At 39.3% G+C, this 25053-nt stretch overlaps 3 protein-coding genes and 1 non-coding gene across 5 annotated transcripts; 1 reads left to right on the top strand and 3 right to left on the bottom strand.

The window, feature by feature from the left end:
- Window positions 1-3332: 3332 nt before the first annotated feature.
- Window positions 3333-9606, top strand: LOC115756371. Its single transcript, XM_030696104.2, is given in 6 exon segments — window positions 3333-3465; window positions 3467-3654; window positions 4489-4600; window positions 5466-5558; window positions 6765-6965; window positions 9222-9606. Coding segments are annotated over 6 exon segments (945 nt in total). The 5' UTR covers window positions 3333-3348; the 3' UTR covers window positions 9456-9606.
- Window positions 9607-10802: 1196 nt separating this feature from the next.
- On the bottom strand, window positions 10803-15042 carry LOC115756381. The gene is made up of 7 exons (XM_030696121.2): window positions 14909-15042; window positions 13244-13630; window positions 12975-13135; window positions 12818-12898; window positions 12186-12261; window positions 11992-12084; window positions 10803-11030 (listed from the first exon to the last, which is right to left on the bottom strand). Exons 1-7 carry the CDS (start codon window positions 15015-15017, stop codon window positions 10867-10869), a joined length of 1071 nt encoding a protein of 356 aa, XP_030551981.2. The 5' UTR covers window positions 15018-15042; the 3' UTR covers window positions 10803-10866.
- Window positions 11202-11286, bottom strand: LOC115756402. The gene has a single exon (XR_004017226.1). It is a non-coding gene; the product is annotated as a small nucleolar RNA U31b (small nucleolar RNA).
- A 1483-nt stretch (window positions 15043-16525) lies between the features above and the next one.
- On the bottom strand, window positions 16526-21743 carry LOC115756379 (probable protein S-acyltransferase 14). Of its 2 annotated transcripts, XM_030696119.2 has the most exons (7): window positions 21032-21740; window positions 20197-20416; window positions 20020-20111; window positions 18778-18901; window positions 18590-18675; window positions 18110-18175; window positions 16526-16959 (listed from the first exon to the last, which is right to left on the bottom strand). In XM_030696119.2, the coding sequence occupies exons 1-7, from the start codon at window positions 21239-21241 to the stop codon at window positions 16834-16836; spliced, it is 924 nt and encodes a 307-aa protein (XP_030551979.1). In that variant the 5' UTR covers window positions 21242-21740; the 3' UTR covers window positions 16526-16833. The 2 variants fall into 2 exon arrangements, with proteins under 2 accessions (XP_030551979.1, XP_048132383.1); XM_048276426.1 differs by lacking the exon at window positions 18110-18175 and having other exon boundaries at window positions 21032-21743.
- Window positions 21744-25053: the final 3310 nt, after the last annotated feature.

The raw sequence follows: 25053 nt of genomic DNA, 5'->3' as shown, positions 1-25053 counted from the left end.
AACACTTTTGCTCTAAAAATCAACTTTTGGTCGGAATTTGATTTTTCTAGTAATTTTGTTTACTTCTTTGAATGGCTCCAAAACTACTTATGGAGCAAAAAAATTTATAGAAATAAAAAAATGAAATTGCGTAACTAAACGAATTTCCCCTCCATAATTTTTGTTTAATATTTAAATAAATATTTTTAAAATTTTCAAAATTCTTTATTTTTTTATTTCGTTTTCATTTGCGCTTTATTTTCTTTCTTTCTTCTCCCAAATAAAACTTCCGTATCAATTTTTTATAGTGTTTCAGTCGACAAATTATTTTAAATATATAGTAAAAGAAGAATTTGCCCATTATTAAGACACGGTGCCAACTCACTAGCCACAAACATATAGGGTTTCCCAATCACATCACAAGTTAGGACGAATCTTATAGAACAAATTCCAATATAGTCAATTGACAAAAATGATAAAATCTATTAAGCACTTAATTGACAATTTAGTTAAAATGTTTAGAAATGTTGATAAAAGTGTCACATGTTCATGCCAATTTTTTTGAATTTTCACCAAGCTAGCACTGAATTTATAGAATAATCTTAATGTGTTTAAACATCCTAGCTTGCGTAAGACTTTCTTATTAATATTTAAATATATTTTAAATAAAAATTTCATAAATTATTTATTTTTTCATTTCTTTTTACCATTTTAATTTAAAATATTCGTCTTATATTCTTTACATTTTTGCTAAAATCCTGTATTAAAAAACCGAAAAATCGAAGAAGGAAAGGGCTTAGATTTGCGGTCCACGACTTTAACTTATTGAATGATTAAGGATAACTTTGTCTCTTTGATGAAAATGAGACGGATTTAGTTATATTTAAAGAGATATTACTCCCCCTAATATTAATGTGATTAAAAGATACCGATGAATCAGACTTTGTCTCACTTCCAAAATTGGCCGAACATTAACTAATAGACCTTAGGAAAAAAAGGGACGTATTTAACATATTTCCCATTTTTGGTAAAAAAAACCAAAAAAACGAATTTAAAGAATAAACCAAATTGTTCAATAACATATCCTCACTTGCGTTGACCGTGGAATTATATTATAAAAAAAATAATATGGTCGCAATAAGTGATTGTCGGATTTCTGCGAAAGTAGACATAATCTTTGTTGAAAAACCACTTCTCAATCTCCGATTGATCTATTAGAGGTATCAATGGTTCAATTGGTTTGGTTTTTTAAGAAAACCAAACTGAATTGAACTATTAGCATGTAAGCTTGAATTGAACCGAATCTGGTGCTGAACTGAAAAAAAAAAATACAGCTCGATTTAGTTTGGTTTTCGATTTTTCTTTTTTCTTTTCAATTTTGATTTTTCGATTTTCTTTTTTCTTTTTTTTCTTTTCTTTTTTTTTGTTTTTTTTTTTGGGTTGAGGGCCAAAGGGCTGTGAAGCCCTCACCGATGCCACGAGGGCCCGGGCAAGGATGTCGTGGTCCCCGCCCTCCCTCGTCTACGGCGGATCCGGTTAGGGGGTTGCCAAAATCAAACCGAAAACCGCCTTGAACTGCTAACCGAACTAAAAATTTAGTACATTTTGATTTGGTTCGATTTTCGATTTAAGTAATTGGTAAAAAAAACTTTAGCATTTTTTTTTTGCAATTCGGTTGTTTTGGTTCAATTTGGTTAACCAAAAAAAATCTCCAAAAGAAACTTTTTTTTTTTTGCCTTTTTCCTTTTTTTTTTTTATAGGGCTGAGGGTTGCAAAGCCCTCCCTTAGGCCTCAAGGCCCTTAGTCCCAAAAAAAAAAAAAAAAAAAAGAAAAGAAAAAAAAAAAAATCGAACTAAGTATAACCGGACCTAACTGAACTTGTGGTACAATTCATATTCGGTGTAAGATGAGATTTGGTTCGGTTTAGTTCGGGCTTGCATGTTAAAGGTTCGGTTCGATTCGATTCGATTTTCTCGAAAAATTAAACAAGAATAGAACCTTTGACAAAGAAAAAGGAAAAAAAAAGAGGTTATTTTAAAGATTTTCAGTGCGATTTGATTAATTGAGTCGAAATAACCGAATAGGAAAAAAATGGCTATTTTTCAATTACCCGAATTGAAAATAAAAAATGTGCAAAATTTCAATTTAGTTTAGTTAGATTCACAATTTTCAGTTCCATTTTGACACCTCCAAGTCTATCATAGTGCTAAGGGCAAATTACAAAGAAGGGTTTGAAGTCCTCTTATTTTCTCAAATAAAGGCCGCAAGTCAACTTTGTTTCAAATAAAGGCACGAAGTGCAATCATTTTCCCAAATAAGGATTTGAAGTGAACATTGATTCAAATAAAAACTCGAAGTAGCCAGAAAATCTCAAAAAATGACTTGATTTTAAGGACATTTTCGTCTTTTTTTATTTAATTTTTTTTCTTTTTTATTAGAGTTTTTTTTTTCTTTTTCTTTAAAAATCAACAATTTTTTTTTTAAAAAGACAAATATATAGAGGCGGGAGGGTTGCCCCTCCCACTTGTAGTCGCCACCCCACAGTCAGGGGAGGGGGGGGTGACCCTCGACGAGGCCCACCATCGCCTCGGTGAGGCGAGGCCCAAACCCTCGCCGAGAAGTGAGGGAGAGGGCCCTCTCCCAAATCAAGGAGAGGGTTGCCGGCCCTCTCTCGACAAGGGAGGGTTGTCGACCCCGCCTTGATTAGGGTAGGGGTTGCCCCGCCTCGACCTCGAATTTGGGAGAGGGATAAACTCTCTCTCGATTTTAGCAAGGGCTAGAGGCCCTTGCCTCTAGTGGATAGGTTTCTTGGCCTTCTTTGACCTTGCCAACCACTCACTAGCGGTGGGTTAGCAGCCATAGGTAGGAGGGGTCCTGTGTGGCTGTTTTCCATTTTTATTTTATTTTTTATTTTTAGAAAAGAGAAAATGGAAAAAAAAGAGAAAAAAATAAAACAACAAATAAAAATAAGAAATGACTAAAATGCCTTTTAGGTCAATTTTCTTTTTTTGAAACTCTATGATCAATTCAAACCCTTATTTGAAATATACTATACCACTTCATTTCGGGTACTTATTTAAAATAAAAATTCACTTGGGACTCTTATTTAAGAAAATAGAGGAAGTTCGTACTCTTATTTGGAATTTTCTTTAGTGTAGATGGTTTTGCTGTTGGAATTGAGCGGTCTGGAATTTTTTTTTTTTTTTTTGGTCGAAGAACGGTCTCGATTAAGCGGTGGACTTTGCGAAGTGAAAAAAAAAGGACGGGCGTGATTGGACCAACTGTCAATCCAACGGTGGAGGACGCGACAAAAAGCTAAGGAAACAGCAACAACATGGCGTTGACCCCGCCACAAGGATCAGATCAGTGATGGAGGCTCTCTATCTGTTGTGCTCGATCGTCTCTACGTGCTTCACATCGCTCGCTCTCTCCCTCCTCCTGCCCGTCCACGCCCTCCTCAGGTGGCTGTACGGCTCACGTGCCGGCGGCGGCGGCGTGCGAGTCGGCCGCTCTCTACGAGGGCACCGTCTGGCACGAGCGCCGCCGCCCCGTCCGACACTCGTTCCAGTACGCCGTGAGATACGCGCTCATCGACCTCGACCGCGCGCCCCACGCGCCGCCTGGCCACCTATCCGCAGACGAAGCTCGACATTTCGCTGATACAAATGGACCCATGTAATGATTTCTGTTCTTTTCTTGTGTAGTTTAATTTTGTTATGCTGTGCTTTATGAAGTAATTTCAAGAGTGTGGTTGCGAAATTATACCTCAATTCCAGGCTTCCAGCATTCAAGCAAGCAAGATCTTCTCTTTTAAAGAAACAAATGTCTGGTTCTGACTTCTAGAGAGAGAGAAAGAGAGACTGAAGATGAAGATGAAAGTTGCTGTTGTTCAAAGATGGAACGAGCAAAGGGTTGAGCAATTGGCCAATTCCCTTGAAAATAATACACTCTTCGGCTTCGTTTGGGCTTGCTTAAGATTTTCTTGTATTCAAATGGAAGTCCCAAGTTCCCAACCCCCGCCCAAAAAAAAAAAAAGCAAGTGCCACCCGTATCACGTCGCTGGCGATACTTTTCTTTTTGACTTTTCTGATTAGTTGTTTGAACGGTACATATCATTACTTAGTATGAAACCTGATCGCTATAAATCCTCTTTCTGAAAATCAAAAGCAAGTTTTTCTTATATTTTAGACAATCTAATATTGAAATAGGAGAGTTAAAGAAAGTAGTAATTAGGTTAGAGTCTTGCATTTGTGACATAAAAAATGGACACATTGTGCAACTTAAAAAAAAAAAAAAAGATCATGGCCTGACAGTGACCCATTATGTAACGTCCGCAACACCCGCTTCACAGCAACAACAACCATGATTTAATTCCTTGGTTTGCTATATTTTTTATGTGTGTATTCTGCGGTCTTTTCTCTTCTTGTTTGGTTCAATTTATCTTTTCCTAAGCTCTAGTTATTAAGGTGCAGTGTTCTGGAAACTAATGTATTCATTTCACTGTTGCAGATTTCTCTTAACAATTCCTCCTAGTGTGGGCTACGAACAGAACCCATTGAGCTTGTACTATTGCTATGATATAAAAGGTGCCACTCAACATTTGCAGAAGTGCATTGCCGAGGTATGACAAGGCTTCCAGTTCATTTGCTTAAAAGGTTTGTGTGTATTATAGGGACACCTACTTTGGATTGTTCAAAATGCTCACAAACCTGTTTTCCTCAAAATCTGGAGAGCCCCTTTTGACCTGTAGCAACAACACTGAAGTTTGATTCAAACCCATTGATACCCTTTGGTCCTATGGAAATGTGCAAAATTTAAGACCTAGGTTGCTGGCTGCAGTTAGTGCTATGAGCATCCAGGGAAATTGGTTTATGTAAAGGCGCTGTTGGTCTGCTTTATTTTATAAGTATTACAGTACCTTCAGCATTGGAACTAGAGACACAATTGTTCCGGAATGTATACCAGCCAGCCTAACATATATCATATGGATTATATAGTTGTGGATACTGGGTAATCTGCTAATGAGGACTCCATCTAGTCTTTTGGCTCATTGGGATTGATTAATAGTGATCAGCACATAATTAGTGCCTGTTCTTAAAGCATAAATAGGTGACACTATAGATTCAAAACAAAGTATTGTCAGTATGCAATCTGCATAATGCAGGGTTGTAAGGATCTTGTATGGAAATGCCGTATGTAGTGCCTCCACTCTTTATTACATGTTATATAGTAAAGCACAGGAACATATTGCCGACCATCTTATCCCCTAAATTCTCCTTGTATTCTTGTGTAAATACATCTGAAGTAGCTTTCTTGCTTGGTGTTTGTGCGATTGTTGTTACAGCCGTCGACTTCAAGCACCCAATGATAAAACTATTTTCTATGTCAAATGGCAATTATATTATGATTTGACATCTTGTGTTTTTTGTGAAGATGTACATTTACTGTAGCATTTGCAGTTAGTTGATGAACTTTTGTTGGCGTAGGTAACTAATACACCATGGGGTGAGAGGGTCTTGTTTGTTTTCAGTCCAAATTCTGATTTGGTTGCGAAGCCTCTGCATGTCAGTCCATTCATGGTATGTACAATTCTGTTGGCTCACTTAGTTCTCTCTCCTCTGTCGTTAGTTCTTCACATAACAAATAGATTATTTTAGAAGGTTTGGGCAATCCATCCATTTTCATTGTATTAATGGAGTGCCTTATCCGTATATGCTTAAATAACACCATCAACTAGACACTTTGCATAAATAACAAATTAGAGCATCCGTTCCACCAGGACTTAAAAGTTCTTACTTTGCCTTTGCTCTTTTTGTCCTTTGCTGTCCAATAATTCTGATATTTATTACGTTTGCCTGATTACATTGACATCATTATTTAGTACATGAATATTGCACTCTCAGTTATCCTATCACAAGTTGGCTTGATTACGTAGATGCGTATTTGATTCATTCAGCAATAATTGTTTTTTCACAAGAGGCAAGTGATACTTTCCCTCTATTCCTGTGACTAATGATTGGATCTTAACATGCCAGAATCAACTATCAAATTGTTTTGTACCTATATTTCCAATTCAATATAGTAAAAGCCTAAAACATCTTAGAGAACAGTGTCAGAGTTCAAGTGGTATGCGCATGGCGTAGAACTTGAAATTGATTACATTAGAATACATAGTCCAAGTGATGGATGGCCTAAGAGAGAAGATCCAACGCCCCTTGGGGAGTGAAAAATGATGTCCCTTCTCATAAAATTGTGGTCTTCAAAGCCTATCCTGTGCATCCCTACTACCATGTCAAGTAAAATATGGCAGATGAGACAAGTTTTGAGCACCTCTACTTATGGATGTTTTGCACTCCAGCTTGAGGCCTGTTGAATTTCTGACTTGCCATATATAACCTCACCCTTTGTTAGCTATTATTATTTTAAAACATTATGGAAGACCCCCCCATGCCAAAATTTACCTAAGGATTTCCAACTTCTGATAATGAATCAGATTGCTCTCCCATCATATGAATGTTCTCATTTACTTAATCTTGAAAATAGTCAATACAATTTAAATCCTGAACAAAGTGTCTGCAATACTTTGCTCCTCATTGTTGTTGCAATAGTTCGTTTCTCTATCATAGCATAGCCGGAGCTTATCGAGAGGTATCAGAAATCTGCACAGTAGACAAACCTTTTCATTGAAAAATAGCATGTAGTTTCTTATTGAGTCTCTCTATTATCTTTCGAATCTTTTAGGAAGAATAACTCATTACAGTTTATTCTGCTGAAAGTAATTGCAGGACATGCTTGGGAATTGGAGTATAAAAGCAAATGCTCCCGAAGACAATCTATTTGTGGCCATTTCAGTTCAGCATCCCAAGCTGGGTAACTACTTCACAGCTACCCTGAAAGCCAAAAGAGTTTCCTCATCAACCCTGTCGAATCACGCAACGTTCTTCTGGTTGATGCCTCATAAGGTGGCAATATGGATATACTGGCATGTGAGTGAGACTATCTTTACAGTCTTCTGTAGCTTTGTTAATCAGCTTAGACAGTAAAAACCCTTTATTTTCCATTATTTTGGGTATTTCTTTTTTAATTTTTGATTCCTGAAGTCATGCCAGGATTGAATTAGGCCTTTGTTTTCCAGTTGTCAGCTTTGTTGTGGGTAAACCTATGGAAGATCAAATATCTTACATGTGAAGTTACTAAGGTGAGAGATGCCCGACAAAATTAGGTATGATAATGCTTTTGGTCAGGGGAGACCATATGTCATATGAGAAAATATTAGGTGCTCTTGTAGTGCCAACACAACTCTGAGCCACTCCATTAATTGATCCATACTTGTCATGTGGAGCCCACGTTTCAGAATCTCCTGTTCCTCTCACTTTTCCTCTTCCCTAAACACCCCTCACCTTCCCCTACACATCCTCAATAAAATCTCCTGCCGAGTCGAGGCTTCTTCAGCCGGATGGAGGTGGGGCTGCGTCGGCGGACTGTCCGGCTGTGTCTGCGGAGTGAGGCGGGGCAAGCGACGGCAAACGACGACAAGTCCGGTGGTGGTGGTGATAGGTGAGAGGCTTGCGCAAACTTCCCAAAGTCCCCAAAATATTTTCTTTTTGAACCAGCTCCCCCTCTACCAAGCTCTCTGCTTCCGAGCTCCCCTTCTTGAACTCTCTCCCCATTCTTTGTTTTTCTCTCGATTTCACCCTCCCACCCACAAAACAGACTTCTGCCTTTTCCTTTCTCTGGTCAATCGCCCAAAACTGAGCTCCTCCTGTTTCTCTCGCTGCCCTCTTTTTTTTTTTCTCAGTATAAAGAAAACAAGGGGCGGCAATCTCGAACGCTGAAGCATGCCCTCAACCAGACCTTGACCCCCCGCCTCCACCTCCTCCTCGCCACTGCCACGTCCTCGCCGCCTGCGATCTCAGCAGCTCAGCCTGCGGCTCCCTCGCTGTCGGCCTCAGACAGGCGCAAAACCACCGGACTAGTCGTCGTTTTTGTCGCTTGCCCCGCCCCCACTCCGCTGACGCAGCCCCTCCTCTGGCTGATGAAGCCGGACTCAGCGGGAGGTTTTGTTGAGGAATGCTTAGACAAAGTTGAGGGGTGTTTAGGGAAAAGAAAAGAAGAGTGAAAAAAGGAGATTCTGGAAAATCTGAAACATGGGCCCACATGACACGTGTCAGTCAATTAATGGAGTGGCTCAGAGTTGTGGTGGCACTCCAAGAGCACCTAATATTTTCCCTATGTCATATAGATTTAGTACCCCAACAAAGTAGTCAGGGGTCAACTTCGTGAGAAAGGTCATTCCTCTAGGAGTTTGTGATGGTTGGGAATGCTTCCAAATGGGCTTTCAGAACTCTGATTGAGTTTCACAAAGATTAGTTACATACAACAGCTTCTAGTGCATTTCTTAGCTACGTTATAAAAGATGAAATTCTCATTGTTTGCTCTATCTTTAGTCTCATAGGCTTGCTTCTTTGACCTTTTTCTGACCAACTTACCATTGTGCCAAAACTGAAAGGATTTGACCCCTAGATAATTCATTTTACTAGATTGAGTTCTATGTTGTTCTGTTTTAACTCACGATCATGGTTTTAAATCCCACATGCAATAGTTCCACCCACCTCTGGTTCAGTCTATGAATAGACTAAACATTCATGGTTCATTTGTTGTTGGTGGCTTGAGTAGGGTAATCTCCAGCTTAGTTCCACAAGACTAGTGGAGCATGGACACGATTGCGACTGTTTAAGATTGCTCTTGGAAATTTCGAACCAGTATATCCTAAATGGGGTACTGAACTGATTATTCCCTCCTACAATAAACAAGGTGGATGCCTTGGAACTTTTTCCTTGAAAACAAAATTGGATCATCACCACTGATTAAGATGGATAGAGCTGCTTGACTGGGATTTGGGCTCTTCCACTTTCATCTCTTTACCTATTCTAATTTGCCCGTCACAGGGTTCACGTTTAGCCAGTTGGAATTAGTTCCGCACATATGTGGAGGATACAATTGACTCTGAGTCTTGTTACCGCTTTGAGATGCTGAGTCTGCCGAGGTGGTCAATGAAGGTCAAAACTGACTAATGTAGATGAACAGCAGAAATTGCAAAGTCACCTGAATTTAATGATGTGATCTTCGGGTAGTTTTCTCTCATGTTTTTAGATGACATCAGTAAGTTGATCCCTGATGTCCCCAAGATTGTGAGCTATGCCACACGATTTGCTATTCAGTGTCTCTCTCTCCTTTTTCAGGCTTTTAAGCTCTGGTGGAAAAATGTGTCGTTCATCCAGCACCCCCGCAATACAAACCCCAGGTACAGAGAGGAAGCAGCAGAACGCGATCGAGGTCTTCGATGTTGTGAAGCATTTCATCTGGATGGAATGAAAGATTCAGCACCTAACCGAACTGTTTCGGATTCTTCATCTGGCAAAAGTCACATTGACCGGTGTTTTGTTTGGAGGGACGCAAAATGGCCCTGGTCTTGATCCTGATTCTTGAATGGAAGCCAGCCACTACATTGACCGCCTCTTATTTCTGCAATAGACATGCAAATTGAAAGATGGAGCTCTTATTCCTTTTTGACATGATGGATCTATTTTTGTATATGATGGAAATTGCGACATTGATGTTTTTAGATATTGTAAGCCTTAGCTATCTACATCTAGACAAGATGAAGCTGGCTCCGTTAATTGATGAACTCGAATGAATTCTTGAAATTAATGCAGTAAGGAGAGTAGCTATGTCGACCCATAAGAATGGTCTGAACACACCCTAGATATGAGCCGCAGGTTCAAGAGTAAGAGTTCCAAAATCAAGAGAACTAACAATACTCCATTCAAAACATCGGTCTAAGGAGGAAAAAGTTCACGTTAGAATTAAATGGTCAAGATCTCTTCAAATTAAGCAAAATGTTAAAGCTTTTAGTTAAAGATTGTTCTGTTCAACTGTACGATTCATGAAAGCAAGATTCTATGTAGAAAGCCGGACGAATAATTATCCACAAAGACTGTTTGGGTTATCCACATTCATGCATGTTGATCTTAAACCTCGTTTCTAAAGTTCACGTGTAAGTTCAATCTCAATACCTTCTTAGTTCTTTGTTTTCTATATGTTTTCGAACTCGCTCCAGGTGATTACTTTCTTGCTAAAGATTCAGAGCAGAACTCCTTTCTACTCTTCTGGAGAAAAGTGTTGCATATTTGATTGCGGACATGACTGTGTTAAAACAAGTTGACTATAGTCATTGTGAGATATCCATGTCGACCACTTCGAAAACGAAGAGCAGGTCTAGCAGAAGGTAAAAGGAGCCAAAATCGGCAAATAGACCATCAACCGAAGATACCAAACGAGCTAAAAGAGAGAAACAAAAGGAAACTCGTTCAATCATGACAGTAACTACCTACCTAAGTTCATGACGACATGTTTCCTACGAGGCTCTCGACTGGAGAGCACCGTCCTTCAAGCCCAAGCGACGGTTAGAATTTTTCTTGCTGATCTCTGAAGTACCAACTCTTGCCAAAACGCTTGCCTGACAGTAGGCCGCACACGGAGCCAGTGATCAAGATTTTTGAACAGATTAAACATCCGGCTACCTGGTAAACAAGTAGGTTTCCAAGTTTCCATTGGACTCTTCAAAGGCCGTCCCCAGATTCAGGACCACTACTTAGTATTTCCTCACCTTCATGATCCCCAAAAATTACACAAACACCTGCCAAGGGAAAATTGCACTATTTTCCTCCAAAACCAGAAAAGTGCCTGGCAGTGGAGAAGCAAATCTCCCCTGCCTACTTTAGGAGATCAAACACACGCAAGGATTTTAAATTTGTTTTTGAAACTTCGACATACAATTGATCAGACACAACAAATCTCACAGTAAACAAAAATTGATCTCGTAATCTAGTCTATATTGATCCTAACCACCTTTTTAGTCCTCTCATTAGAAGGCACAGATCTTGCTGCATAATGGGCCCCCATTCCAACGGGCCTCATTATCTGGTCTACAGATGGCAGTGCCCACCCTCCAGAGCTCGAGCTGCCTTTCTGTGCATCACTGCCACGACCTACATCAGAAACCCACATGCATTAAAACGGAATGAGTCTGTGAATATAGAAAGAACATTACAAACACCCATGCCTATGGCTCCTTATACGGTACGGTCACCGTGACACTGTGACCCCATCGAATTATTCGAAATTAAATTCCTGACTGAGAAGGTCCATTTAACTAAAGGGGATCAGATAAAAGGTCGATTGACATCACCATCTTGCATCGAAGGATACAAGTAAGCCTGGGTGTCAAAACATATCATCATCTCCCAAATGTAGAAACCCAGCAGCCATAAAGAAGTTGCCCCAAGGATTGCCTATGATGACAAATCCAATAATAATAGACGATGACTGTGTGCAGACACGGGAAGAAATGGTAAAGAGTTGGTCAACTTCTATAATGCTACCCAAATAACTTATGTACAAGTTCCCCTGTTTTGAGAATGTAAATCTAGAAATCAACTAATATCCTGTGCTTCGGGTAACAGCTGCTCTGTCCATTATCTACTTAACGATAATCTGAGGGGCATCATATGGGGTAAGGAGAACTTCTTGGGTCAGTCATCAATGTACTCTAGTCGAGGAGCCATTTCAGAAACCCAACTGAGAGGGGACATGTGACACCTCCAGTCAATTCGAGATTATACGTTAAGCCATTCCGAAGAAAATATCACTGAATGCAACCCCTAAAAGTGACTCCAAGAAAAGATATCCCTGGATGCTGGAAATTGCGGAACAAAGTTCTTAATCTGTACTGTCACCACAAAGTTGCCAGAAAAATCTTTACTTCATAGTCACTAGATCAATTAAACGTGCTTACTGACCTGTCATCAGGGAGCAAACACACACCTTCATGGACATAGGATAAAGAGAGCATAAACTACAACACTTTGTGGAATTGAACTAAAGCCTGCATAAAATGCCCATCTAGAGATTCTCAAGATAATCCATTGTTTCCTGACAACTAAAGCTTACCTGCTTTCTGCTGCAGATCATAATCATGGCTCCATCCAGGTGAAGACCCTCTACCACTACTTTTCCATGCTTTTTCAAAACCAGTAAGTTCATCTGAGACATTCCTTCTATTAGTTGTGCTCACAGCCATCACATCACAATATTCAAGTGAAAGTATTCATCAGGGCGAAGTACCAAAGGATAATCACACTTACCTTCATTCAGGTTGTGCAAGGTTTGCACTGTATCCACCTTGCCATCTGAGCGAAGCTTCCTTGTGAGCGAATGACCCTGTAGTATAATCAAAACTGCTAAGAATGAGAGAGAGAAAATTCAATGTTAGCCTCCTACAGAACAACTTTCTTACTCCACTCTTAACAGCTCGGGAATTATAACAGAGAATGGAAAATCATGTCAAAAACTATAACATCAAACACTTCTCATCATAGACTGCTATTACCACCGCCGCAACTCCACCTATGCCTTCTCCCCCTAAGTGGGGTTGGCACTACTATCATCACAGGTGGTAATAATGTTTTGCCATCTGATGCTGCCTCTGTCTACCTCTGCAGCTTCTGTTACCAAAGGAAGAACGAGTACCCAGGCAAGAATATAAGGCCGTACAGGAGAAACAAGTAAGAATAATCCTTATCTTTTATAGAGCACTCTAACTAGTTTCTAGCTATTGTGAATCTGTTCCTCTTTAGTTCTTCAAACCAGAGAATAGTTGACGATAAGCAGCAAATGATCAATTAAGCAAGCATAAAGACACTGAAATTGCAAAGAACAAAAAAATGGCTTTCATAATTTTCTCAACAAAGTAGTGGCAAGATGACAGAGCGCAGACCTTATCAAGAATACCACGGGATATCCTATGTGTTGCTTGACCAGTTGTTGCATCTGCTTCTTTGCCTTCCTCAAGCACAACCTGATGCATGGAAGAATGATGCAAAGTTAGAACTGTAAGACTAGGAGAGCACAGGTACAATGCATTCATTCATTACCCCATCATTGTCAGTTCTGTGAGTTCTCGTAGAAGTGTAGTATGCGCCATCCACACCACCATAGGTGACTTTGCAACTCTGTACACTGAAACTTCGACCCTGATTATGCTTCTCTCCCACCCTGCTATGGTCACCACTGTAAATGACATTGCTCCTGTTCTCTGCAAACCAAACCATATTATCGGGAAATAGTGATTAACTCAAACAAACATGTCTCCCAAAACCCAGAACAGAGCCGTGCATATAGAGCAGAGAAATTATTCCTGTACCATGAGCATCATCATCTGGGTGCTCAACAGACGGTGCTCTAATTGATGCATTATGCCTTTGATACATATCATTTCCATTTGTCTCGTGATTTGTATCTTCTTTCTTTCCAACACCTCCTTCATCATCAGAGTCCAGTTCTTCAATGACAAGACCCTTAGAAGTATTTGAAGATGGAGTATCATCAATTGCATAGCCAGGGCCAAACACCCCAGTACTGAACATGCTACCAAAAGGACGTGTGAAAAATGGATCGTCAAATGGATCTCTTCTGCCAAAAAGGCTAGGAAAACCGCCAAACCCCCGGAAACTGCTAAAAGGGTCTCCCAGGTTGAAGAAGTCTTCCCTTCCCTGTCTTTCCCTCTGCATTATCAAGGATGCGGAATCCCCTAGAACAAACAAACAAATAAAAAACCACATGTCTTCAAAGTAGACCTAGAAGGATGGAGCTAATAGAAGAGTAGAAACAAGAACAATGAAGCTCTTGAATGTAAGTTCAACAAGAAGTACTATTTGTGCAATTGTTTTGTCCAAGGAACACAATTTGAAAAACAATATCTCGAGTCAAAATCATGTTATGAGTCGACCAAAAAATAAAATGCTTTATCACCAAGAACAACTAACAGGATGTAAGTGGAAAACAGAAGAACAGCAGAAGACTAGCGGGAGTAAGAGAGAGAGGAAGACAATTCATCTGATAGAAATGCATGAATCTTCTTTTAACCTGAATTCTCACACTTGGGCAATTTCTAATAGACATAATTTTTGACAACACACAACTCACGACATTGGGCAGACTCCAGCATTCATTTCTTGCAACAATCCAGACAAGAATACAGTCAAGCGAAAATCTGAATCCCCACTAGGACTTTTTTTTGGGCCAAAATAGAACAAAATGGTACATAAATGTCAGACACTTGGCTCTAGACAATTTGACGCGCAAATGCTTCTCCAGATTAAAGGCGGCGAACAACAACAGCACGAATTAACCATGAATATACGTCAACCCTAGGACTTGAATACAACCGAAAATTTTAGCAAAAAGTTTGGGTGGAAAGAACCCCCCCCCAATCCCCACATATTGAGGAGACAAGCAAAACTCCATTAACCCTTAGCGAAAAGGACGATCCATCGATACAAAGTCAGCCAAATACTCCTTGCAGAACACCCTACTACCACACGAAATACAGAGCGTACCAACCCAATTTCTCTTTTAATCTATCCACGGGACATGTTCGTCCGCTCAGCATCCGAATATCGATCAAACAGACATACTCCGCACAGTTCCACGCCATTCACGCAAGAGAAACGAATAAAGAACACCAACGCACGACTGCCCACACAGTCCAAACAAAACCACCGGTCACCCCCACACGCGAAACTTCACATAGCTAATGAAATTCCTAAACATTTCTCGTTCGTTCTGGCAGGCATCAGCACGCGAAAAAGTTGACGGACATCTCGAAATTCTTTTCACCAAAGGAAACTGGAAACACATAGACGATACTACTACAAAGCTGACGAACTCAAGAGCACAAAGCGAGCGAGCGAGCGCCGTTCAAAACGAGGCGTCCGATTCGTTCATCAATCGCCACCGCAACAAAACGGAAATGGAAACCATTCAGGCGATCGAGAGAGCAGGTGAAGAGCTGAGGATCGATCGTCACCTGCCTTCGAGCTTCGTCTGGAATTTGCGTTTCTAGAGAGAGAGAGAGAGAGAGAGAGAGTGCTCGAATGGTCTGATGGTGGAGGAATTCGAGGGGGGCTTTTATACATGGATTGTGTGGAGTTGGTGGGCGACGCTTGACATGGAAGAAGATGAACGTTCTCTCATGAAAGCTAGAGAACCTTCTGGTTTTTCTTTTCTTCTTCTTCTTTTTTTTTTTTACAAATTATTTTTTGCTACCAAGAAATAATCATATTTTTAATTCAATATATTAATAATTCAGTACAAATAAATAAAAATTTTTTCATAGACGGTGAAAATCTCATTTTTTCCATTAATTCAATCAATTTGTTTGATTTGTATTTTTATCTTCACCCTTTCTACCAAAAAAACATTTAAAATTAGAAGATTTGTGTATTGTGACGAAATCTTGTATCGTTTGACATCAAAGGTTCCCGAATTTCGATGCCCTTGGTCTTTCGGTTTGTGGAGATCAATCCAATTCGGACAGCAGAAAACTTGGCGCCAAAATTCTAGAATGCAAAGACTTCAAATGTCATGGCATCCAAGCGTTTTAGGAAGCTGCACGGATGGATCAAGAGAGTAACGGAACTTAAACTTGTAAATCAAAAAGAATAACTTGCTATTTGAAAAAAAAATGAAGTTCATATTTCAGTTGGGAAATTTCGGTATCCGCAATGCCGCTAGGCGAGAAGCGAAGTGATTGTTTACATACATTGCTCATCTCGAAAAGCTTTTAATCTATGCGCCTCTGAAATGGCTAGTTTCTAGCCATTATAATGGGAAGAAAGGAAGCACAAGAAGCTCGAACGAGATAAGTATGCCAAAAATTCTAAGACTTGTCACGAGAGTGCAATTGAGTATTGAAATTTATAAAACGTGTAATTAAATTTTAAAATTTGTCAAGGTCGTGCAATCGAGTCCTTCATTCCAACTTGACTAATGTAAAATTCAAACATGGATTTTTTTTTTTTTTTAACTATTTTTTCTTTCTCACATGGCAATGATAAAGCTAAAACATGAAACATAATGCTAAAATTCAACACAAATTTTATTTTAGAAAATTAAAAGTAAAGCTAAATTAAAAAAAAATGAAAACCATCGCCCCCACCATTGTAGGAAGGGCCGGTAACCCTCCTTGGCCGCAAGTGAGGGTCGCTGGCCCTTGCCCACCCTTACCAGCCCTTCGTGGTTATGGTGGTGCGACGGTGGTAGCCTAACCTAATTTCCCCCCCTTTTTTTAATATAAAATTTCATTACAAATCAAATTTGGTGAACCAAAATGATGTTCTTTTAACTATATGTTTCATGTTTTTAGCCACGTCATGACCATTTAGGAAAGAGAAAATATTAAAAAAAAAACCATCATCACTTTCCTTTAATCAAGCTGGATGAAATTAACAAAAGGACTCAATTTTTAAAACTTAATTGCATTTTTCACAAATTTTAAGACTCAATTGTAATTTTATTATATATTTTACAACTTCTGCTGCACTAATCCCAAGTTGAAAGTAGAAGAGTAGAAGGGAAAAAGTGATTTCTAAAAAGTTTTGGACATGTAAACTCTTATCCACATTAACATACAAGTACATCCAACTTCAAAGATGAATGTGTTAAATCGATAGAGGGAAAAGTTTCCCGACATCCGACATTACACTTGCGTAACTTAAACAAAGCATATATTACATCACAGCCAAGACCATGGAAACGAAACCCGGAGATCGGCGGTCACCTCGTTGCCTCTCTCTCTCATAGCTATTTCTACGAGGAGGAGAGCCACGATAGCAGCATAAAGGAAGCCCCGAGTAAGGTGCATCCTTGTTTGGTACAAACAGTTAGTGAAAATGCCTCCGTGTCTATCGGGTCAATCAGTCAACCTCTCTAAGAGCGCCTGGTGAATTCTCTTTAGAACTCTTCGCTGTCGAAACCGGGCCTCGATGGATATTCGAGACCCTGAAGCGCCGGTATCCGCCTCATGTCTTCTTCTGAATAAGCTGGAATGAACCAGTGGAGTTTATCTGTCCCGAACACCTAAAGCACCAAAGCACAAGTTCAGTTAAGGAAAGCCTTGAAAAAGATCGAGGAGCTCCACAGGAGCACTATTCCTTTCAATAAACCATGTTGCAAGACCAATTACATAAACAACCCATTATCGGGGTCAAAGATATTTAAAAAAAAAAGAAAGGGGAAAACGAAACAAATGGTTTCTGAATTTTGACCCAATGGGTAATATTGTACTTGAACTTTTAATTTATTCAATGTGGTTCCTACACTTTTGACGCATGTTCAATTTAATCCCTGAATTATATGAAAACATTCAATGCAGTCCCTGGACTTGAACTGTTGTAAGGATAACATTGGGTATTCTAGTATAATAAGGGAGTAAAATAAACAAAACTTGAGGAACTACACTAAGCAAATTAAGAGTTTACGGATAATACTGCACATTGGGTTAAGATCAGGGACCATGAGTGAATTATCCCTAGAAAACAAGCCACTTTAGATAGTTCGGAGCGTGAAGGCAACAGCTAACTTAAAAAGTTGTTCGACGGATATATCAAGAACTAGGATCCAAATCCTGCCATTATCAGGTTTGAGGATGGATAGATAAATCTTTGTTAATTTAGATCATTCACTGTGGGGGAAAGCAGTAACAGTTAATCATGTCGATGCTAAAAAATGTCCTTTATTGACTATCTGAGACTGCTCAAAACATAAGGATCAATCTACCAGGCTCCTAAAATGAACATAGAGCAACCCCCAACACCAGATCCAATAAATGCATGACTTACGAATGGCGTCAAAGGTTGAGCAAACATCCCCATAAAGATTAGCAACACACGTTAGGCTGGGAAGAACCCTGACACAATGAGGAGTTTTGACTAACATGTAGAAACCACAAATAAAAGCCGCAGATCAGTTTCGTATTTGTCAGCAACCCCTAACGGTTTTCTAGCTAATAGCCAAATAGTTTTCAAATGTAACTCGTGAAATCTCTTCCCTGAATATGCGGTTTTAGCTCTCATCAATATCATAAGCAGAGAAAAAAGAGAGGCACTCTAATAATACTATGACACTAAGAATCTGGTAATTTCCAGTTAAGATCACACTCTACTGCCAGTCTTAAGCAATGGGTTCAAGAAGAACAAGTATTATGATGACACTAACTGAAGTGTAATACCTGTTCAAAGTTCTTTCTCCGTCCAAGGTCATAACGCCATTTTGGAGTTGTCTTCTTTTCATACGCCTGACCACAGGCAATATAATTAACAAACAGAAGAAAAATCCTCATTTGCAACTAACAGTATCTCTACTCAAGAGAAAAGGCCACGCAACTAGGGAAGTAGAATTGCCAACCTACTTTCTGTTCTAATGCAAAATGGGACAGTTGATCAAAGTGTTACAAGTTACAGGAATGGGGAAAATGTTTGTAAACGACAAACTAAGAAGGACCGTCAGATTTTTAACTTATTGTTTTCAACTGTTTTTAAGCAGTGTATGCTCTAACTAATAGTCAATAGACCAGAAAAAGAAAAACTGGCGTGATAATTTCAAAAAATCGCATAAAATAAGGTTCCCCAAAAAGTAACCAATGAAACCATCTAATGCAGCTGCAGAAGTATTTTGACTGGAAGACAGGCTTAAGCAAAAGAGCATATACCTCTATTGTCGTGGTGTTACCAGCAACCAAGGAAATGTGCATGACCAGGAACCCCAGGACGCTCAATGCGAAAGCCAAATTGAGTACTATAAAAAAGCACGCAAATTGCACCAACATTAAATAACTAACTTGTTTATGCGATGCTGAAGAAAAACATCAGAAACTGAAACAGATTATTTAGACCTTACCGAAGGCAAGAAAAGTCGTCGCAAGTGTTCCAGGTGTTCCAGGTATCTCTCCATCATTAAAGAATGCGATGAAGTGTGGGAGTAATGATAAAGTAACTACACTTGTCTCCAGAAATGTATAGAACTGCATTAAAAGACATTTTCCATTTTCACACGTAAGGCAGATATTAGGTAAAATAGAGAACTATTTTGGGAAACAATATCATCCTACATGTTACAGTAGACATCCTATTAATAAATGCTAACAACAATCATGACACACTTGGCCAGCATAAGGATAGGTAAGTTCATCAAGATTTTTAAATAACCAAATAAGTGCATTTCATCATCTCGTATGCTTCCCAAGATTTTTCAGTAAACAGAACACCATGCATTCAATTACCTGATGTACACAAATCATCACACGGGTTTCCTTTGACAAACTACAGGATAAATAAAGTATATTGTCCTCACCTATAAGCATCATCAACCTAGACTGTGAAGTAGCATGGATATCTACAATTATAACATCAGAGACTTGGCCAAAGGCAAGAACTTTAACAAATAAAATTAGGACATCCCTGACATTTTGCATGTTCTAGCAAAATAAATGACATAAAAGCGGAGTGAACAAGTTCATGATTGGCAATCTAATGTCTGGGGGTGATCATGCTCACTTCATCTAGATGACTCATATTTATGAGGACACAAGCAGATGCTGCTGCGCAACATAACCACAAAGACCTAGATTTCTGTTAAAGCAAAAAACAGCAAAGAGAAATCCTCTTGTGCTGAGGATCAGAAGAATATCACAGTGAAATGGTCTCCTGGAAAACACAGATCATTGAGAGTTAAAGCTTTGTCAATCAGAAGAATATCCAAGGTTTTCCTTTTGTGTTGCCTTCCTATTCTAATATCTGCTTTGAAAAGGGGAGCTTAGTATAATACAAACAAATGTGATTGGTAACAAGTGCAAAGACAAGTAGTCTAACAGCTGATTTAGCTGAAATATATAGCCAATTCGCCACTGATTTTTGCTCAATCACCCATCATGCGGATACAGCTAAAGTATTTTAAGGCCAGATATTTACTTTCATACCAACATACTACTCTGTATCTTGGTCTGCATTCCAGAAGAATGCAAACAAAGATACAGGGACAGGCAGAATGTACAAGAATATGAATATCGTGATATGATAGGAAAGGCAACTTCTTTTCTCAAAGAATAATCGGACAGCCGCTATCAGAAAGGCAGTAACTTACCAAGAAAAGCAAGAAATATTTGTAATTCAAAGCACCAACACAGTTAACCACCCACACGCAGTGATGATCCATCTTAAGTATACACCTTCCACCTACGAAAACACCACAGCTTAAGTTTTCCAAAGGGAAAGCTTGCTTCAAACAGACAAAAATATCCGATGACGTAGAAACACTGACAAACAGAACAATGATGGCATCGTGGCGGTTTTGGCTGGTTACACTTCCGACAGTAGCGTACTCTCGGGTGAGAAGTATCAGACTGCAAAATGCTGAAGTCCAAACCATTCAATGGGTCGCTGTCTCCTCTCTCCTCATCAACAGAAAGCCTCCAATTGGGTGGAACGCTCCCGGGGTCCGTCAACACGACTGAAAAATAACTCCAGAGCAGCATCACCAACTGTACAACACAAAGCCTTTCCATTCTGAGTACCTATTTCTTTGAGTCACGATGAAACTCAAACCCACACCTCGACAAATTCTTAAAAGATCCAACAGCTCCTAGTATCAAACAAGTGATGGCCAGAACAAGTGTATCTGACTATTGTAGGAAACCATGCTTCCCAAGCCGAGCACGCCTATAATATCCAAAGACAAGCCAAATGGTTTTTAAAAAGTAGATGTTAGAATTCCTAACAGGCATTGGCCATATCCCCAACTGTTAATAACTGGGTTGAAACCAAATGAGCAAACACACTCTCATGACACGTTATTTCCCACAGCATGAAAGACAGGTATCAGAAATTGACTTCACAGGTAGAGTCTGCTAAGTGTAGAAACTTAAGAAGTCACAACATGGAGACACCTACTAATTCCAGCGTCCTCACAAGCATCACAATCAGCAGCCGATCAACCAAAACCCAAAGAAATCCCATTTCTACCCCATCAACCAAAACAGAACAACAAAAAAATGAAGAAAAAAAAAAACATGAAATAACAGAAACAAACTCCAAACTTTTGCTAATTTCACATAGAATTTAGCTGAGTGAACATAGTAAGGAGCTAGCTAACTAACCAGACAGTGGAACAAGATCAAGACACCAAGAGCGACGAGGGAGTCGACCCCGCCCTCATACAAGCTCGGGCCGTAATTGGTCAACACGACGGCATAGTAGGTGACGCCGACAACCCCCAAGACGAGCAAGATCATGATCGAGCCGAGACCGCGAAGCGCCGTGCAGAATTTGAACACGTTCCAAGCCATCACAGCACCGGATCTGTACATACTACTGCTCCCGTACTGAATTGGGAAACAACAAAATCAAGATTCGAGGGAAACCCAAAAGTAAAAATCCCTTCTTTCCTCTCTGCCTATGAGCTCAAACGGGTCAAACACGGCCAAGAAGAACAAACAGTGAAAATGGTGAACAGGGAAAACCCAAAAAAAGAGAAAAACAAATGGGTTCTTTTTTGATCGAGCTCGGGAGGTTTTAGGTGGGGATTTTGGAAGAGAAAGAGAGAGACAGGGCCAGCTTCACGAGAGAGAGAGAGAGAGAGAGAGAGAAATGGGATTTCCACTTCTCAAGTTTGAAAAAACAGAAAACCAGGGAATGCTGTCTTCTCTTTTGCCAGAGGATCAAATCAAACATTCCAGAATTGACATGAAGAGATGATTATCGAAGATTAAAGTCAATGGGTTTTGAGATTTTTCTCCCAGGAAGGTCCGGAGGGATAGCTGTTTCAATTGGCACTTTTCAAATGGTGGAGTTTCTTAGGGGAGGCTCATTCGTTCCGTCGGTCTTCAATCTAGAAGGTCTCCCTCTCATTCCTCTCCACCAGTTGCATCTCTCCTACAACAACACATGATTAAAACAGAGGAAATTGCACAAACCACACTAGATTTTATCTCGTGATACGTTCCAACTTTTTTTTGTTTTTTTTGCCGTGGTTCTTTTAGAATATGTTTGGTATTTTCCTCTGGAAGATAGTAAATTTCTGATTGTGTTTGTAATTTCACAACTGATGGAGTTCACAATTATTCCCTCCATTTACATTCTAGAAGATAATTCCTTTTCTTTTTAATTAGGTTGACAGAATTTTCAATAATCTAAATCTTGTTCCTACATTAATATGAATACAAACATCCATAAATAAACCAGCATAGCTTCCAGATATCATTATGAAAGCACTTACATGTTGAATCCACGAGCATCAATATGATACAAGTCTAAATGAGATTTTAATCTTACAATTACATAGGTCATAGTTAAAGTTTATTTAAATGGAGTTATCGTAGTATATATAAGACCAAAAAGGCAATAAAGTAACATCACATTATCATATTTTTTTAATTGTTTTACTGGAAAAAAAAAAGAATTGAAATGAAAAGGTATTTTAAAGTGCGTGCAGTATTGTAATTATGAAAGTTTCTGAATAGTAATGAATGGATGATTTGACTTTGTGGGAAGTCAATGGACTAAATTATAAGAATTGGGAATGTAGGGACTACATAGAACCTCTAGGGATAGTTCTTGAACCACACCGAACGGATTAAGAGTGTAGAGATAGACATTGCACCGGACCAAAGTTTTGGCGATATTAGTTTCATTTCCCCGAAATACTTGGCTCACACAGGCATGGAGAGAGAGAGAGAGAGATCAACACATGTTGAACATAGGCGGACAAAATATTCAGGTTTCTTGACGCCAAATCAACCGTTGATGGAGGATGCATGGGCCATAGGTGAGCAACTATATTTGGGTAGAGGAAAGAGAAAAACGGAGAGAATTTTTTCCTTTCAATTTTGGGATAAGTGCACTAAAAGTCTTAAAATTTATCTCCAAAGTGCAATCGAGTTCTAAAACTTTCAAAATGTGTAATCAACGGAAGGACTCGATTTCACTAATTTGATAAGTTTTAAGATTTGATTGTACTTTTTAAAAGTTTTAAGATTTCATTACACTTTATGACAAGTTTTACCTAGTTCACATTGATAATGAGTATCAAATTATCATCTTCCAATAATCCACAAAATCAATCCAGAATCCGTATCATAAATCGTTTTACAAACAAAGCATTTGTCATTTCATAACGAAATACAATGACACAATGTGTAGAATGCACACATAGCTAACATATATGATGCAACATACTCACATTATAATTCATCTTTCACTCATCATAGTTATCACAATTCAAAGTTCTAGAAGTAGCTCTCACGAGACTTAATTAAAAACATGTAACACTTAGTCCTTGAGAAGTACATATTAACAAGACACGATTCTAGAGGTGGCTCTCACAGGACTCGTGTGATCATGTGGCACTTAATCCTCGATCAATTCGTATCAATAGTGTAAGTTTCTCAATTTCAAAAGAGATAAAGCACCACTCACAAGTCACAACTATCCAAAAGCTCAAATCGGAAGCTATGCAGTCTAGAAAGCTTCAAAACTAAGGGCCACAAAAAAAAAGTGATTTGACTTGTCGTGGCCTCCTGTGCGGGCACGTAAAAAGCCCCCCTTCTTCTTCTATTCCTTGGCTTCATCGACTCTCTCCTCTTTCTGTTTGTTTATACTCTTTCACGCCTTCCCTGTCGAATTGAGGAGTTTTAGGAAAAATTCTAAATAAGGGCTCAAAGTGTATATATTTTTATAAATAAAGGCCTAAAATGAATTAAGGGCTTGAAGTGATCAAATCGCCTCAAATAAGGGTCTCACCTTGCCGACTAGCTAAATTTTCAAGCCGGTCAAGGGTATTTTATCAAAACATCATTTTGCTCTAATTTTTAGTTAAATTAAGTTAATTTTTTTTTAATAAAAAGTAAAAGTTAAAAAAAAGGAAGCACAAGCGAGAGGGTTGCCCCCATCATCGGTGGGACATCGGCGATAGATGGCAAAGTCGCTAGTGCCTCGGCGAGGCCCACATGTCGGAGGGGTGAGGAAGCCCTTCTTTGAGATTCATATGGCTACTTGAAGTTTTTATTTGAAACAATATCAACTTTAAACTATTCTTCTAACTACAAAGGGCCCTTCAGGCCGTTACTTGAAATAAAGTCTATTTTAAACTTTTATTTGAAAAAATGATGGTACTTTGGATTTTTCCAAGAGTTTAATTTGTTTCTCCTAAGGGGTTAAGGCCTTGAAGAATTATTTGGGCTTTGTCTCTTTCTTATTGTTCATTTTATGGGCCCAAATATTACAGCAGAAACATATGCTATGTGGCGGCTGTCTTTGAGCAAATGCAAGTCGTGTTTCACAAATTCTTTCGGAGAGTTTTAGGAAGATGCCATTACATTTTCAAAAACCTGAGACCTTAACTAATGATTTTCCAATCTTACTCTCACTCACTAATCATATTTCCAAATTTGCCCTTTTGAAAATGGGACACCTTTGTTGCCTCTCTTCTCTCCTCTCTTCCTCTCTTCGCCGGACCTGTTGCCTCTCTTTGCTCGCCTCGACTGGCGACACCGCTCGCATCTCTTCGTCCGCCTCATGATCGCACCTTGCTTGCCTCTCTTCCCTCGCCTCACGAATGCAGCTCAGCTTGGCGACTTCCCGGTTGGTGCTTGCTCTGAGATCGTCAAGCTCGTGCGAGTTCCCGGTTTGCGGGTACTTATATTTCCTCTTTCGACTTCGCGGTTTGTGCTTGATCTGAGAGCTTCAAGCTTTACAGAAAAAACCCTTTCTTGGTGTTGGCAATGCTTGCAGATCTGCGGGGTGAAGTCAGTTCGTTTGGTGATAATCAGAAATTTTGCTTTTCGTGTTTTCTGAACCTCGAATAGTCGTCTGATGATATGCTGCTATGGTTTTCAATTTTTTCCGCAACTTATTGGTAAATTTAGAAACTCCTTAGCATCAATTTTTCTGTGAGCTCCATTTGCTTTGAAATCTGAAGGAGGGTTGTGGAAATTCGAGAGACTGTTCTGCGTAAATTTTTGGATCATGCCTACCCAAATTGCGCATTGTATTTTTAGGAAATCTCGCCTCATACGATTACATGAACATTTTGTCAAAATTTCTAGAAAGGAAGCTGCTAGCCTGATAGTTTGACAAGATCGTCGGTTATTTCTGACCATATGATTTTTCAATCAATGAGTGT

The sequence above is a fragment of the Rhodamnia argentea genome, chromosome 3 (assembly GCF_020921035.1).
Source record: "Rhodamnia argentea isolate NSW1041297 chromosome 3, ASM2092103v1, whole genome shotgun sequence".
NCBI lineage: Eukaryota > Viridiplantae > Streptophyta > Magnoliopsida > Myrtales > Myrtaceae > Rhodamnia > Rhodamnia argentea.
The sequence above is the reverse complement of the archived record's forward strand: the minus strand, read 5'-3'. Positions and strand labels throughout refer to the sequence as shown.